Source organism: Genypterus blacodes, unplaced genomic scaffold (genome assembly GCF_046128005.1).
Source record: "Genypterus blacodes isolate CSIRO-AG114 ecotype Tasmania unplaced genomic scaffold, CSIRO-AGI_Gbla_v1 ptg000030l_1, whole genome shotgun sequence".
Lineage (NCBI taxonomy): Eukaryota > Metazoa > Chordata > Actinopteri > Ophidiiformes > Ophidiidae > Genypterus > Genypterus blacodes.
In genome coordinates, this window is record NW_027466843.1 from 4,282,509 (window position 1) to 4,300,000 (window position 17,492).

Sequence of the window (17,492 nt, forward strand, 5' to 3'; positions counted from 1 at the left end):
AGGGCTGGCAATGAGTTGAATCAGAATCAGATTTAGGGAGTGGAGGCGGACATTTCATTTAGCCAGCTGAACTGGCCAGTAAAGGAAACAGCACGCCCAGATATCCCATTGAATGAAAAAACACAACCCTCATGTGTTCCAGAAGCTGAGAAGTGAATGAAAACAAAACGTCATTCCCAGATTATGGGTTCAGCACTCAGTTTCGCAACAGCTCTCTCTTGTGCCTGACCTCTGTGACTTTGCATTCCTCTGCCTCTATTCCCTGTGAGGGTGGCCGCTAAGCAGCACTTTGATCGTTTCTCATGTGATCCCTCAGTTCATTTTGTGTGTGAGGAGCATTTTACCAAAGGTGTAGCAAAACAACAATGTAACAATACACTAGCTTTGATCCATTCTTTAACAAGTAAAACAAAAACTAAACGCCAGGAGCTTTACCTAAATTATATCATTGTACAAGCTGCTTGAGCTTTGGATTGGAAGGTATTGTGGTTTAAATCCAAAACTGCAGAGGGGATTAACTTCATGTAAACCTGCAGGGGCTATGCCTCACTCAAATGTGTCTCATGTGCCCAAAGTCATTGTATTATAGGGTTAAAGAGACACAATGACATTACTACAGTACATCTGTGAGCGTCAGAATGTACTTGCTGCTGTATTTGTTTCAGCCTTGAAACAGGAGCCGCTTCATGCTTCTGAGTGCGCTGGCTCCTGATCATTCTAGAGTTTGGTGGAAACCAACCAACACACTCCTGTGACTTTTCACGCAGAGCAGGATTATTGAGTTGATTGGATTACATCACCAAGTACTAGTAAATAAAACAAACAATAAGTCCATTTTCTAGGAGAAACCTTCCGTGACCATCAGTGATTCTGAAGATCCAACTACAATCTGATAAACACAAAGTATTGATGAGAGATGCGTTTACTTCACATCACTTTCTGCAGCCACAACTTTATGAAATATACTCAAAATAGCCATAGAAACCATTTTTGGTATCAGCAATCAAAATATTGTGTGTTGCCATAAGAAAAAGGTCATGGAACTAAATTGATAATCACAGAAAAATCGGAATAAATAAGTTATTGTTAGTTTGAGCTGAACATTATATGTACTCGGCTCCCAAACTGTATTAAGGCGTAATGGAAGTCCTACAGCCTTGAGGTGTCAACAAACATTCAACTCAAGGGCCTAAGAACTCTGTTTGCTTGTTTGTTTGTTTGTTTTCCTGGCAGACACAAGGTGCCATAGAACAAATACACCGGTCACATGGGTGTTGTAGTGGCGTGTGCCGTTTCCAACACGTCAGCACTGCGGCCCTGGAGTCGAACAAACATGTAAAAAAGAGAGAATAAGTGATGGATGTTTTAGTAGAGACATTGTCATATGCACACCTAAATTCCATCTTATAGTTTCCCATTTATGAGAGCACATAGCAACAAGAAGCAACAACAAAGAAGAAAAACACACACATGAGCACAATACCCTAGGAAAAGTATCAGCATGTCCCCTACAGAATTCAGTATAAACCATCACAGAATCACCTAAACCATCCTAATCTATAATGTCATGACAATTCTCCATGGAAGCACCTCGGCTTACAAGGTACATACTTTTCACACAAACACATTACACAAGGAGTGCCACTCTTAGTTGTCACTCAATATTTCTTGAAACAAGGATGGGCAAATATTTCAAACAAGTCAGGGCCCTGAAAATCATTTAACACACAGGTCTGTGTTGGTTGGGTGATTCTGACACACTGCTTGCTTTGATATGACAGTGTTCTGTGTGAAAATGATTATTACCACACCTGATGTCACACCATGGCAGAACATGAAACTTAAACCTCAGGGCCATCATGAGTCATAGCTCGCAAATAAATGAGAGCTCGTAAATTTTAATGTTATAATATAAAAAACGGACACTGATTGACATTTAACAGTGGATCTATTGTCTTTGCAATTGAAAATAATTACTATTAGACAGGGACATTTAAAGCAATTAAACACCAAGCTCCAACACACAACTTTCATAGCTTTGCCCAAATATGTGAAAAGACTAATTAAACTGCTTCAGCCCTGAAGAAAAACTTGGAATTTGGAGTATCCACAATGAAGATTGTGCCATATACATTATCTTGCTTTATCAGGTGAAAATAAACAAATAAACCACACATTTGTATCATAACTTCACTCTCTATAAAGACTTTTCTTTTCCTTTCGTTTCCTTTAGGTCATTGTTTGTTTTTTAAAACAGTAACCAGGTCTTGGTGTTTGAGTTTCCTCGTTCTCGCTCCAAGTTCAATCAGCTTATCTCACTTACATGACTAGCTGGTGTAGCTTGAAAAAAAACAGGCCCTCATAGAGAAAAAAGGTTTTAATTTCAAAGCAAACACGATTAAGATTAAGTCTACAAAATCTCCCACATGGATTCTATTGAAATACACGTCAGCCGAGTGGAGGAATGAGAATGTTAGAACAGTCTGTGTTGAGCAAAAGTAAATGATGTGAATGCTAAATAAGACTGTCCATTTAATTACCAATGACCAAACGCAGTATAGTTCAGCCACAAAATGTTTAGGTTGACTTCAAGGAGCAAATACAGTGACTAAGGGAAACTTACCTGAAGTCCTTAACTTTACATGCATGTGAAGACCTTAGTTATAATGATTGATGCACTCTGAAATGGTATTAAACATAGTAAACTCACTCTGATTAAAAGACATAGATGAATTGAAAAATGTTATAACCACCTCCACATGTATTTCCACGACAGATAGAATCTCTGTGTATTCTGATTATGCAACATTTGGCTAACCACACCGTTCATGCCATACTCACATTTTTGCCTTAGGGTAGGAACATACCATGGATATTTGATTGAATGCCAATGACATACAAATGCAGGCTAAAAGTAAAAGGTGGCCCATTATGTCTACAACAGAGAGAATGCAACAATCGGTTCATTAAAAAGCGATTACAATGAGGGTGAGCTTTTAACAACAACAGGTACTTAAAAAGAAAAGGAAATTATAGGGCATACACACCGCCAATTCCTAGAACTATGCAAGACCTGGCGGTGACCCTAACTGAAGCGTATCGCAAACTGAAAACAAATCATGACATTACAAAAATCAACATCATCGTAAAACATATCTGCTATCGTAAGGACCAACATGTTTCGGAGCCTGTTCAGTTTTCAGAGAGATGATCAGTATTTAAAGGTAGAATCTGTATTTCAAAAACTGTCGCCAGCTCATCGCCAAACCAAAACTTGCTGACTCTCAAATCTTTGAACGATCTTTAAGAAGGCAGATGAACAGGACTAGTTTTCAATTAGACTTTTTTAACACAAACCTTAACTACACTTTAATTGTCTAAGAATAATTGAGGTTCACAGAGACAATAATATAACAGTATGATAAATAATAATATAATGAAGTTAATCACTGTGGATTGAGACTTGAGACACACAGCTTGACACAGTTTGGCAAACACAGAAAAACAAACTTGTGACTACATAGTTTCCCTGCTTATCCACAAGAACTAGAGGATCCCAATCCTGTGCATGTGGCGCTGGTGGATCAGGGAACACACTGTTTTGTGGTGTGATTTGCTTCTGTACTGTACCTGTTGTGTGTTAAGGTCACCAGAATTAAAACATGCTGACAGGCTGAGCAACACACCTGTGTTAATTCATGACGCTCTGCTGAGCTCTAGTAACCCTCGGCCTCATGCCGTTGAAACAGATCATGGGCTGTGATCTGAAAGGGAAGTGGATTTTTGAAGAGATAACAAAAAGCGAAAACGTGTTTCCGTGTTTTCTTTAGAAAGTACATTGTGAGCAGAATAGGTCACAAGCTCCATAGAAAACGAGGAATATTTAATAAAGGACGACTCTTAGGAACAGACAGACACATCATATTTCAGGTTATGACACATCTCTGTCTGCATAAAACAACATCATAGTGTAATCTCTTGTAACTGCAAGTACATAGATGGCATGGATTCAATATGGGTTATGGCCAAAGGAAAAAACAATAATTAAAACATAACACAGACCAATATGAGAGGGAATTTACATGCCATTAAGCATTAAGTGACCACACCAAAGTGTCAGGCTGACGAAGCCTCACCTACAGTACATCATGTAATGAACAACCAGAGCAAGGGGCAGATAAACACTGGAACAAATAACCTTTCTGAGAAGATTATTATTATTATTAATTTGTTGATTGGCTTCAAAGGTGAGAACGTTTTATGATGTGTACCCAGAGATGAGTTTGCGCCGTGTGATTGAATCAGAAATCATCATTGAATCGTGAATCGGGATTTATTTGAGTTTGCTCAATATCAAGAATGTATCTTTGAGTAGAGAAATAGATAATAAGAAGAGTATATGAACTCAATGATTTCAGCCCATAACCAAGAAAATGTATCACCATCCACCACAGCCCTAGAAGCTGGAGTTTGCCAGCAGTTTAAAACAATGTTAAGTTTTACACAATAACCCTTACCCTGACCCTAACCCTAACCCTTTTAATAATGGCTGGTAGTTAACATCCCATGAGGTGGATATTACTTTGGGCGTTAAGCTGAGTCTGAGAAACAGGACAGGAACTGAATATCAAGTTACTGAGTCTGCACATTGGAATTTCCCTGAGCATTGGAACAGATGCAAATGTGTCTCCTTTGACCTTTGTTGTTTGAAGTTCAGTGGGGCAGCTTCAGTGTGCTGGATAGTGAGGGTTCATAAGAGTCACACCAGAGGGACACTTCAACTGTTCCCTGCCTGTTCTCTTCACGCCAGAGTGTGTTAAGTTTTTGGAGTTTATATTTGATGTATGCCAGTATCAAAATTAAAATCAAATGAATACTATCATCAATGTTTAATCTGCACATTATTTTTAATAGGAAAATAAAGATTTAGCCTAATAATTACAATTGGTGAATCTATGAAGTCATAAGACAGCAACTGACAATTCTGTCTCACCACTACACCAAAATGTATTGATATCCAGTTTAAAAAGAGCCGATTACTTCTATTACTTCTCTAAGTTGATTAATAGACTAATAGTTCAATCTTAAATGTTATGAGGAAGACATTAGGGAAAAACCTAATAATTGGACTCATTACTACTACTACTACTCCAACGCCTCATTACACCATTGGTGAGCAATTAAGAAACCACAAATTGTGTGTACACATTTTGTTAGTATTAAAATGAGGTGCAGGATAATCAGCTTCGATATTATTACTGTTCATCTCTCAGACACGTTCGGCTGAGTGAGTGTACCAGACAGACTTGATTTATAGGATTATCAGAAACAACAACGACTGCATGCCAACCTACACATTTGCATACACACGTTCAGGCTAATTCAATAAACCTGAATGACACCACACCCTGCGTGGTCACACACTTGACGCAGGTGAGCATCTCTCTGGCCGCTCCCTCCTCCTCCTCCTCCTCCTCCTCCCCCTCCTCCCAGAGGATGAGCCTATAAAGCTCCATCGACCTGCCAGCTCAGCAGCAGCAACTTCTCCAGAACCGCTCCAAACCATCTTTCCTCCTGACACATCAAGCTTTACTCCACAAGCCATGACCTCCTACTGCAACGGAATCTCCTCACGGTCCCTGACCTCCTACGGATACAAGCGGGCGGCGAGCAGGGCGCCCAGTGTGTACGGCGGGGCGGGGGGCAGAAACGTCCGGGTGTCCTACGCGTCCTCGCTCAGCAGCGGCGCCGGGTTCAACCTGTCGAACGCGCTCGGGGAATATGGCAACAATGTTTCCGCTACGGGCAACGAGAAGGGCACTATGCAGAACCTCAACGACCGCCTGGCCACCTACCTGGGGAAGGTTCGCTCCCTGGAGAGCGCCAACGAGCGCCTGGAGCTGCAGATCCGCGAGTGGTACGAGAATCAAACCCCGACCGTCCAGGACTACAGCAAGTATGAGGCCATCATCGCAGACCTGCGCAAGCAGGTGAGCCGCTAGAACGAAACTTTAACTACAATGCTTTATTGAAGTCATTATGACGATAATGAGATGGTGACACTCTATCAATATCAATAAAGATGTTTGATTAAAAGAGACAGGTACTGTATGTGTGTGAAGTTTGCTCATCACCCTGCAAAATATTAACAACATATAGACTTCTTTATTTTTGTTTCCTCCACGTGTTACCTCACAGTGTTTAGTCTGACTGTCTCTGAAAACTATAACAAGTAGAACCACTCAGTTAAAGTATGTTTGATGTGAGACCCCAGGAAGTGTTTTAGTCAAACAATTTGAATGAGAAGTTATCCATGAAATGCATGCGCACGTTTATGACTTTAGCACAGACAAACATGCATCAACTATGGCACCTAGATTTCATGCTTAATAGTTAAAAGATCATTCCAGACAGTGAAACCACGAATGCAGCTGGATGGCTCAGATACATGTGGGTGAAGACATTCAGACTTTTGTCTCTTCTTAGATCCACATTGCCACACAGGACAACGCCAGAAAGATACTACAAATTGACAACGCAAGACTGGCTACAGAGGACTTCAAAATCAAGTAAGTGTGTCGGTTGCATCAGTCGTGCTTGTGCAAACATCCTGTTACAATAACGTAAAATGTGTGAATACTAAGCATCACTAAATTGTACGGTGTTGGCTGTAGAGAGCAGACAGGTTTGTACCAAATGCAGCATTCACATTCTGTGCTCATGCAGGAATAATTCATAAACGAGAAATCTGTCATCAGCCACATGGTTTCAGACAGGCTTACCGGTCAACACAAAGATCAAACTGGTAGAACTGGTTTGTGTGCAGTGTCACTGTGTGTATTGTTACTTACAACATCGACTTTTGTGTGATTTCTCCCCCCCCCCTGCACTGTAGGTTTGAGAATGAGTTGGCAGTGCGCTTATCAGTGGAGGGAGACATCAACGGGCTGCGCAAGCTTCTGGATGAACTGACGATGACCCGGTCCGACCTGGAGATGCAGATCGAAGGCATGAAGGAGGAGCTGGTCTACCTCAAGAAGACCCATATTGAGGTTAGACAATCTCCCTGGTGCAGAGAGAAAGGGATCGCATCACAGGAGCCTCTAGAAAAACAAATGCCACTGTTATTCAGTTAGACGCCAAGATAATCGTTTGCATAATCTGTCTGAAGAAGCGAGGCATTATGATGAGGTGTCACTTTATTTGTACACAACCAGTAATGGGAAACCAGTTTGGGATGTCTGCTGTGCCTTGAAGTTATGAACCTTATATGATACTTCCTGGAGCCGTCCTTAGGGTGCCGCCAAATGAGTCACAAGAGACTTTAATCATCACAAACAGGAGACAAACAGATTGAGAGACAGATATTTCAAATGCTTATCAACACGATGGATCAGATAATGATTGCGTGGCTCAGACAGACTCATCCTTTGTCTAATCACATTCTTTCTTTTGCCCTTCATCTAACCGTGCCTTGACCTGCAGGAGATGACTGCTTTGCGTGCTCAAATCAGCAGCAACTCTGTGAATGTGGAGGTAGATGTTAAACCCCAGGACGACTTGAGCGCCACCCTGGATGCAGTGAGAGCTCAGTATGAGGGCATCACTGAGAAGAACCGCCGTGAGATGGGTGCCTGGTTCAAAGTCAAGGTGAGGGGAGCAAATTATGCATGGAGCTCCATCAAACTAAATTGGAACAGCTGTGTAACCTTCCTTTGTTTGCACTCCTCCAGTTTGACGCCCTGAACAAGGAGATGGAATCCAGCACAGAATACCTCCAATCATCCCGTAGTGAGATCAACGAGCACAAGAGAACCCTGCAGGGTCTGGAGATAGAGCTGCAGTCTCAGCTCAGCCTGGTAACAATGAATCCAAACACAGATGCACATAAGGATATGAATATAACATATAACATTACACGGAATAAGCAGTGGTCGAAGAAATACTTGTTCTACACGTTCTACTATTAGCAGAACTCAAACCTTTCTTCACTACAATACAGTTTATCTCCAGACTAGCTGCATTGCAAAAAATATAATCCAACATTTTTTCTTTTCTAATGGCTGTCAGTCTAATATGACCAATACTATGAAAAATGTATGTCACACCTGAGTGACCTTCAGTTGAAACACGTGTGAGAAAGCAAGTAAATAAAGCAGAATAATCACTCCTACTCCTCCTCCTCCTCCTCCTCCTCTTCCTCCTCCTCCTCTTTGTCTCCCGTACAGAAAGCCGCCTTGGACGGCCAGCTGGGTGAGACGGAGACCCGCTACAGCCTGCAGCTGGGCCAGCTTCAGGTCATGGTGAACAACATCGAGAACGATCTGGGCAACATGAAGACAGACATCGAGAGACAGTCCAGAGACTATCAGATACTGCTCGACATCAAGACCCGGCTGGAGATGGAGATCGCAGAGTACAGGAGGCTGCTGGACGGAGAGGGAGAGGATTTGACGTAAGTGAACTCAGAAGTGTGATGCTTGTCAAAAAAGTCATAGACGTCATTTGACTCTGACCTCTGACCTCTTAACTCAACTTTTATTGTATCCTTATGAAATTGATTAACATACCTCTGCCCATCTTCTAGGACAACTGTTATCACGACAATCGAGGTCAAACGTAAGTTTATCCACTGAAGAATTGTTTTCTATTTCAATAATCAATGATATCAATCAAATATCAATAATCAAATATAAAGAAATAATGACATGACACTGCCTGATGTGTTTTCCTCTGCAGCTAAGCCGGTTATGACAAAGAGGACAATTGTTTTGGTGGAGGAGCTAGTTGATGGAGAAGTGGTGTCCCGCACAGAAGATGTGGACACACAGGTTGTCTCCAAGTAAACAGGCTGGATCCAGGGACGGATCTGAGCTTCCATCCAACTCAACCCAACAACGTCTACCAACACATTCCTGGAATCTCGTTTTTTTAAAACTTAGGTTTGAAATCCATTCAGCCATTCATCTTTTCTATCAGTCCCTCATAATGAAACAGGTGCAGTTTTCCAAAACAGTGTCTTTGATGCTGCACGGACGCCGGCTTTTTTATTATTTTGTGAACTCTTGTTAAGTCTTTATTTTGTAAACCTTCTCCTCCTGATATTTCTGAAAGTTTTCAATGACTTCAAAATTAAAGTTCGATTAATTAGTTGTTTTGTGTGTAAAATCTCCCTGCCTTTCCCCTTCCTTGGTGTATTATTGGTGTATGAATTCATGAATTATAAATCATTCAAACTCAACACACTTCCACCACTGGTGCTGGAGCAATGTTTTACTAGTTTCATTGAAGTTGAAACAATGACATCATTATCTGATGATTAAATGCTAGGAGCTGAAGCCTTTTCATGTTTCTTTGTGAATGAGCCAACAGCAGGCGGACCAAACTGTAATAGAGTGATAGCCTCTTATATCTGACTGGGCAGTGATCAGGCACAGTAGAGGGCGTTGTTTCCTACCTAAACAGAGACCTGATGGTTTGGTTTGTCACTGCCCTGGCAATCCATGGTGTTTGGCTCTTTAGGGAGGAGGTTAGACATCAAAGTAGGCCCGACCTCAGACTTGTCAGTGAGAGACAGCTAACACGCAGGCCCTGACTCATGCTCTGGTACATCCTGGAACAAAGTCAATAAGTCCTCAAGGCATATCACAGATAAAAATACTGCAAATAGTCCAACAAAAACAAATGTCCCATCCAGTGTTAGAACCAAAGATAACTAATTAGTGTACTGTAAGTGTAACACTGGCACTCTCACAACTTGTCACATGCGATGCAATACCAATTGTACTCATTAGGTGACACTGTATCCATGATTGCTAAAACTGGAAGAGCACTTGTAGATTAGATCTCATTTACTAATCAAGTGAAAGTAAGCTATTTGATGCATATGAATAGCAAACAGTATTGCCTGGATGTTATCGTGCACACATTCAATGACGACCATTATCAGTAACATTGGATCCTGCTGACACACTCAAACTGAATGAATTACCATATATTTTATACAATATTTCTATGTAGATTGTATAAATCAGATGGTAACTGACCTCTGAAAAAGTCACATCATTGCCGTTAGTTCAAATAAATAAGAACTCCTAAAATAAAGTTCCCTGTAAGGGATGTTGTTTCTGTTTGTCCACTAGATGTCAGCATATTTAGACAGATTGTGACTTTGTAAAGTCGTGAGGCTCTTGGATTTGTCCTGTGAGAACTAAGTCTTTATACATCAATAGTTCGCTTGGTGTGTTTTATAATAAGAAAGAAGAAAGAAAGAATGTTAATGCTGGAAACACGAGCTGTAAAGAAGATACGGTACTTGTTGCATTACATTAGTGTCCTGAACACAAGGTTGTGATGGGCAGGACAGAATAAAGCATGGAAATTGTAACTGAAAGTAAACAAATTGTTCATCATTCAATTAGTTGCTATTCATGACAACACAGTCACGTTTATTATCAGCTGTACAGAAACAAATTCATATGTTGGTTTTTGTTTGTTTGTATTTATTCTTTGTACTGTGTTTACTAAAGCAAGCCAAACAAGATACAATATACTTTATGTAACATCAGCTCCAATGAATTTGCTTCAAAACCAAAGTTAGAAAACTGAATGAAACACATTACTTTATTTATTGAAGATGTTTCATTCCACCATTTCAGTTTGTCATAACTAAGTCTAACAATCTCTTCAGCATTTATAGTTTGTATCAGGTCCGCAGGCTGACACTGTCACTCCGGGCTGGTTGTCCCTATAGTCACGACCTAAATGATGACAAAATTCTGCACCACGGGAAGGAACGTCACCGGGGTACAGTCACCTCCTTTCTGACGTCACTGGACGGCGGCTCGGCGGCGGCAGCCAGGCTTATGCCATCTGCTGGATGGACTCAGTCACTCAAACAACATTACGTCACTGGTGAGAAGCCGGTGCCAGCTCCGGATGGGTATAGCCTGGAAGTCTGGATCGGAATGCAAAGCAAGCAGAGGGGGGGTGGAGGGAGCTTCTTGTGGCTGCTATTGGACAGGAGGCGTTTGATGGAGCAGGAGCTTCTAAGAATAGCTGATAAAGACCAATCCGTCCAATGCTGTTTAAAGCTCTGGGAAGACAGAAACACAATTTCTATTCCCACACACCTTAGCTAGTGTAGATGCATGGTTCAATCACAGACTACATACATGTTATATTGTTACATAGAAGACGTTTGGAGGGGGAGAAGGTGGATTTTGCAGTGTAAATGTAAAACTTGCTGAGAAAACTGCAGTCTATGAGAGAACTGCTGTCCATGGTACTGAACAGACACGGCACCAAACATTTAGGCGGAGTGTAACGCCTCCCTCCTTCTCTCGCTCTGTGTGCATATGTGTGTGTGAGCGTGATGAAACTCTTGAAGGATGCGCTCACATGTGATGATGGTGAAAACCCCGTTCGCACACGAGTAAGCGCGCCTCTGCAAAAAGGAAGAGGGGCTGCATTCCCATTGACTATTCCATCAGAGAGAGAGAGAGAGAGCGAGAGAGAGAGAGAGAGAGAGAGAGAGAAACACGGACTCCGCCTATACCGCCCCAGCACCGAGCTCAAGTCCGACGGAAGCGAGGCACCACAAACCGGTGATCCAGGGCCCCACTCAGCTTGACTCCCAGCGTGGACATTGAAATGGGCTCCCCGTGAATCCGGCGGTGGAGGGGAGAGGTGGACAGGCGGGGGGTGGGGGGGGGACCGACGACGAGAGTGTAGTGTGTGTGTGTGTGTGTGTGTGTGAGGTGTAAGGAGGGGGGGGTGGGGGGGGGGGGGGAGAGAAATCCGAGGACAAACAAAAGCACAACCGAGGGTGCCTGCAACCATGACCGGCTCGCACTATTCGCCAGAGCTGCGGCTGCCGCTGCTGCTATCGCTCAGCCGGCGGAGCATGTCGTGAGGCGTGGCGCTGTGGACAAAACGCTCCGTGGATCCTGTCAGCCGAAACGACACGCCGCGGAAGGGTGGAGGTGGTGCTGGTGGTGGAAAAGATGTCCGCCTCGGTGGGGCCCCAGGGCGGCCCTCGCCCACCCACCGCGCCGCCATCCATGCCGGATCTGCCGGACCTCAGCCACCTCACCGAGGAGGAGAGGAAGATCATCATGGGGGTGATGGCTCGGCAAAAGGAGGAAGAGGAGAAAGAACAAGCCATGCTAAAGTAAGGGGGTCATTTCATTTTGAAGTATAGAACCTAACATACAGCGATTCTATAGGAAGGAGGCTCTTGTCTCACCGAACAAGAACATTGTGGTGGTCAACATCACACCCATTACACTCATCACATCCTTTTACTAGCCATTTCACTACAAATGCTATGTCATTATGATACAGTCCAGTGTTATTATTCACCGCAAAGCCTTTATCACAGATTTACAGGATATCACTCTATAATCAATCTTCCTGATCGTCATCATACCTTCCCCCCAAAATATGATCACAACACCTGAGAGCGTTTAGCCTCATGCATTGCCAAAAGAATTCAGGGTCGTCAAGGAAACAAAACAGCAAAAGTGTAAGATGAGGTACTTTGGAGTTAGTTTAAGTAAGTCATTGTGGGATAAAAAGGTGAATAGATTAAAACAGGCGTGCTGTCACAGATGACCTGAAACAGGGTCAAACCAGTTACAGGTGTGGATCGGGGCTGTGGCGACGGGGCGTGACATTGTGACGTGTGAAAGGGGGAGGAGAGAGGGGGGGGGGGGGTTTTAGGGGAGGGAGGGGTGCTGAGGATGAATCATGCCTCTATCCGTCCTGCACCCACGCGTTTTCATCAATGGGAGCAAAGTGGGATGAACCCCCCTCCCTCCCTCTCTCCCCCCTCCCTCTGTTGTAAATGTCCGACACTGACATTTACTCACATTTTTTGGTGGAGGTCGTGATGGAGGCTTCCTGCGTGTGTGTGTGTGTGTGTGTAGCGCAGCACACACAGACGTTTGGATGCGTGTGTAGAGGGGCAATAATGATATTACAGCTCATAGCCCCGGAGTGACAGAGAGAGAGAGAGAGAGAGAGAGAGAGAGAGAGAGACTGTTTCCTTTCCCTCTGAGCCTGACAGACGGGTGGTGTAACAGAGGCTGTGCAGTCGTTTGTGCTCCCCTCTGGTCCGTGGAAGAAAAGATGGGGTGTGGTTTGGAATCCTATAGCACCGGTGCAGGCCTTCATCTGGCACCATCCGGAGGAAGATAAGAGACTTGAGATTCATGGAATTACTCGAAATAACTTGTCAAACCGTTGAGAGTGGAAGAACTCAGCAGTGATGTGCAGGATGTTAGGAAGGATGCCATCAACCAGACACTACATACTACCATACTACAGCAAAAACTACGAGATAGTGTTATTTTGGGGGTTATAGTGGAGATATCCGTGTCATTTTAGTCACACTATTCCATCACACAGACACACTGTGAGTCCTTAACTGGGATGTTAGAGGTGGATCCTGGTGTTTCTGTCATAATGCTAACATGCTCTCATATGAAGACTTGGTTACATTGCAGTTTAGTGCGTCTGGGGGGATTTCACTTGTGGGTTTCAAGCCCAAGTTGTGGCAAATTGAAACACCAGAGCTCAAACGAGCCAAACTGGACTTATAATCGGCCCTTATTCTTCACTAAAACAAAATTGGAAAGCAGAGAGGAGGATGTTTGCTGTTGTAGTCGTGCCCGTATGAAGCGTTCCTGCTTGCTTCGATTATAATGGCTGCTTTCATTTCCTGGCTGAAGGGAAGCCGGGTGAGAGCTGCCTCGGGGCCCCTTGAGAGGAAGTGATGTATTTAATGTTCCATGAGGCACAGCTCAGGTTCAGTCAATAATGGCTTCATCATCTGGCTAATCATTAATGGGACCAGGACACGCCGCACATGTGTTATCCTGCTGGTTCGCACGTTCAACACCGCGGACAAAGACGGGTTGTGAATTAAGAAGTAAATGTACAGATGATTGCTAGTGAACGGTGATGAGGCAGTGTTTAATGTCCATGATGCTGGTTGATTAGGAGGTAAATAAGTGAGTTTGGTGATGGACAAGCTTTATTTGGGTGTTACCTCTTTCTCTGTGCATTGTGGGTAATAGCATACTTGAGATATACCCGATGCCATTCTTCTTTGAGATCAAGAGATCAGAACAGCGCCTCTAAACTGAATTAAAATAGAATCCTAACACTACCATGATACGGTGGAATGATTGGGTTTCTCAATTTTTTACGTTTTTGTTTTGAGTCTCATGCTGGAATCCAGAAGGAGTCAAGCCATTTGATCGTGTTTAAACAACATGATTCATTATGATTCAACCCATTTTCTTACATTTCTCAAACCTCTAACTTGTATTAGTCACTAGAATTAGCAATGGAATTGTTAAAAAAGGATTTCAGACCCTTCTTCGCAACCGGTGTGTTTATAGAATCTCTCTGATGGCAACATTGTCAGGACGACGACACAATGTGGGTCTCTCTGAATAAAAGATAAAGATACTGACATTGATAGAAGATAAAGACCTTGATAGATCATTTAGGTGCCATGAAATATTCATAGCGAGCTCCACAGACACAGTAAAACATGGGAAAATCTTTCATTTCTATCCGAGAGCCATTTGAACCCAGCTTACTCTCCCACAGACGCACTCAGGCCATCTGGTTACAGTTTGTTCGCGTTGCTCTTTATTGTCTGTCAGCATAATGAAGTTATCTCTTATCGTTTTACAGCCTGTTAACCGTGGAGACAGACAAATATTTTTTGTCAACAAAGCGAAATTGATGACTTGGCCAGCGAAACCCAAGTGTGTTCCACGCTTGGCTGTAATTGCATTTAATTATTTATTTAACCGTGTATGCTTCCTTCTTCTTTCCCCCCTGTAACTGGCGACATAATTTGAATTAAACCGTAACTACATTCTTCAAAAAGGGAAATCTCTTATCTCTAATATACCTCGTCCTAAATGGAATGTACTTTTATAGCACAATCACCTCACATTCGCCCAGGAGGAGCCAGAATAGAACCAGGAACCTTACGATCCCTAGATCACCACTCTACCATCTACATATGAACTCAAAAGCATGTATGTTGGTGTTTACATGCACGTTTTTGATTTTTTTCACAAACCTACTTACTTCATGCAAATGCAAACTATACACTTCACACCAGGAGAGGCGTCAAAAATGATGTATGTTGACATCACAGGCTGGATTAAACTGCAATTGATCTGTCTGACCTGCTCATAGATTTCATAGACCAAACTTTAGAATGCGAGCCGTGGGCAAAAAACTGTCGCTGTAAACGAAAGGCAAACTTTCCCCCTGGCAGCAACAATTCATATCTCACACTGAATACATCTGACGTCAAGCCGAGTCAGCATAGTCCAATCCTGCTGGAGCTTTGCCTGAGACCGGAGCAGCTGCTGGTGATAAGGTTATACTGATACAGGACTTTATCTGCCACAGGTTTCATCCTCCTGCACGAGTCTCCTGATCTGTTTTCTGCTGGTTCCGGGCTAATAATTTGCCCCGGTCAGGCTGTGAGAAGACAGCACCTGTGCTCTCCTCTACTGATTCTCAGTGCTAACTAATGCTTTGTACACTTTAATACACTATAGACTCCAGAGATTCCCTGCATTGACTTGCTAAACCTCCATTGACTTCCTAATCCAGAGGATGTTAGTGGAAGGGAACTGTCAGCGAAATGTTGAATGCACCAGCGACCAGCCACTCCAGTCGCTGTAACTCTGAAAACCTCCATTCAGCACATCTGGACATTTTTCTTCACTGCAACCGAACACTCCAAGCTCCCGTCCACCGGGGAGCTTTTGAGGTTTCCAAAATGTCAATATAGAAATAATATACAACACATTTATGCACTCAGCAGAGAGTTTGAAGACAATGTCAGATGGTGGTGGATGCACAACAAAGGGGCAGTTGGGATTGGAGAGATAGGGGTTAATGGAGGCCCCAACCATGCATAGTTAAACACCGTCAGAGTCATTAGAAACCAGATCCCACTCATATTGTTATTAGCATTTAACTCCACGTTGGCCTCATTTGACATCTACAGCGCGTTCCATTGGTTCAGATCGGTCAGGGCTTGTTGCTTGACACCAGATGGAGAGCAGAAGAAGAAGAAATCGGGAGTCCAAGAGTGAGGGGAGGATTTGGAGGGGTTAAGGATTAGAGCCTCTGTCAGGGTTCGCCCCCTCCCCCATACACAGCTTATCTCTGTTTCATAGTGCGCCCCAAAGCTGGAGACCACAGGGTGCATTCAGAGGCCAGTGATGTCGCCTCTCTGCCTGCCATGACGTATGTTGTTAGCCACCGTCCACCACACACTGACACCTAAAGTCCAGGGGCAAGGTCAAGAGCAGGTTGTCATTTACGGGGGTGTTAGTTTGATTCCTCTCCCTATGTGGATCGTCGCATCTCTGCAGAAACATTTGTGATTCATTACGATCACATTTGAAACTTAAATAAACTACTTAATAATAAAATTATTATGATTTTAATATTTCTAAAATATCCTCCTGACATACCAGTACAAAAATGTTCAACTGTTGAGTCACAATTACTATTTCCTTTCCTTAACCCAAACAAAGATAGAGACCAGGAACAACAGCTGTGTACTTGTCTGGCTGCCATCTTTGTTTGGGTCACAGACGGACGATGCTTTTTGTAACAGATCGCTGCTTTTACCTCACACACCTCGTGTACGGAATCTTTCTTACACTGAGCATCTACTGGTCATTGTGTCACTTTTGTGCATCTTTATGTTGTTGAACAGTAGATATTCCAATCCTTTACAAGATACAGTGAGTAGCAGCGTTGCTACTCGTGTAGCTAGCTGTAGGCAGTACTAACATGATGTCAAGTTATACAATTATGTCTCTAGAGTGACAAAAAAGACCGGGTAAGTCCCAGCTAAGATAAGAAAGAAACATTTTCCCGAGCAGAGTTATGAGTTTCAAGGTTTCTGGGAAGAAAAATGCTAATGTTGAATTATGGATCAAGTCTGAAAATAGCACACGCTTGGAAGTGGTTCCTGAAATATTTAAATATTCACTTCACTGGCTGCTGTTGATGTACTAAATCTTTTTTTTCTTTCATGTTAACCTCTTTCATTTAGGCCTATCGCTGATCTCATAATTACAGTGAATGATGTTGGTGCACATGCTCAGGTGTTTGTTTGTGTGTGTGTGAGCATGCATGTATAAACCTGTCCACATACACACTCACACACTGTATGTCTGAAAGCGTTTGTGCTCCGATACTTCAATCGATAAGAACAGGGAAAATGAAGCACAGATCCAGATGGTTTTGTTGTTTTTTCTTGGCTTATTGATAAAAGCCTGCAAAAGCACCGCCGCCTCTCCCAAAGACAGAATATCTCAGTGACTGTACAGTTTGTCCTGTTGCTTTGCAGCCAGCTGGAGAATTTGTGTAAATCTCCAAGCGCTATAACGCCACACTTCACGTGTCTGTATTTAGAATGTGCTGGATTGGAT

General features: G+C 42.9%; 2 protein-coding genes across 2 annotated transcripts in view; both read left to right on the plus strand.

The window, feature by feature from the left end:
* Positions 1–5,523: 5,523 nt before the first annotated feature.
* krt97 (keratin 97) lies at positions 5,524–9,153 on the plus strand. The gene is made up of 8 exons (XM_076145222.1): positions 5,524–5,990; positions 6,487–6,569; positions 6,896–7,052; positions 7,486–7,650; positions 7,734–7,859; positions 8,229–8,455; positions 8,588–8,619; positions 8,740–9,153. Exons 1-8 carry the CDS (start codon positions 5,604–5,606, stop codon positions 8,844–8,846), a joined length of 1,284 nt encoding a protein of 427 aa, XP_076001337.1. The 5' UTR covers positions 5,524–5,603; the 3' UTR covers positions 8,847–9,153.
* Positions 9,154–12,005: 2,852 nt separating this feature from the next.
* Positions 12,006–17,492, plus strand: part of rims1b (regulating synaptic membrane exocytosis 1b) — a 54,034-nt gene continuing 48,547 nt past the window's right edge. Inside the window, exon 1 of the mRNA XM_076145217.1 lies at positions 12,006–12,172. Coding sequence (XP_076001332.1) covers positions 12,006–12,172 — 167 coding nt within the window. The remainder of the gene's footprint in view (positions 12,173–17,492) is intronic.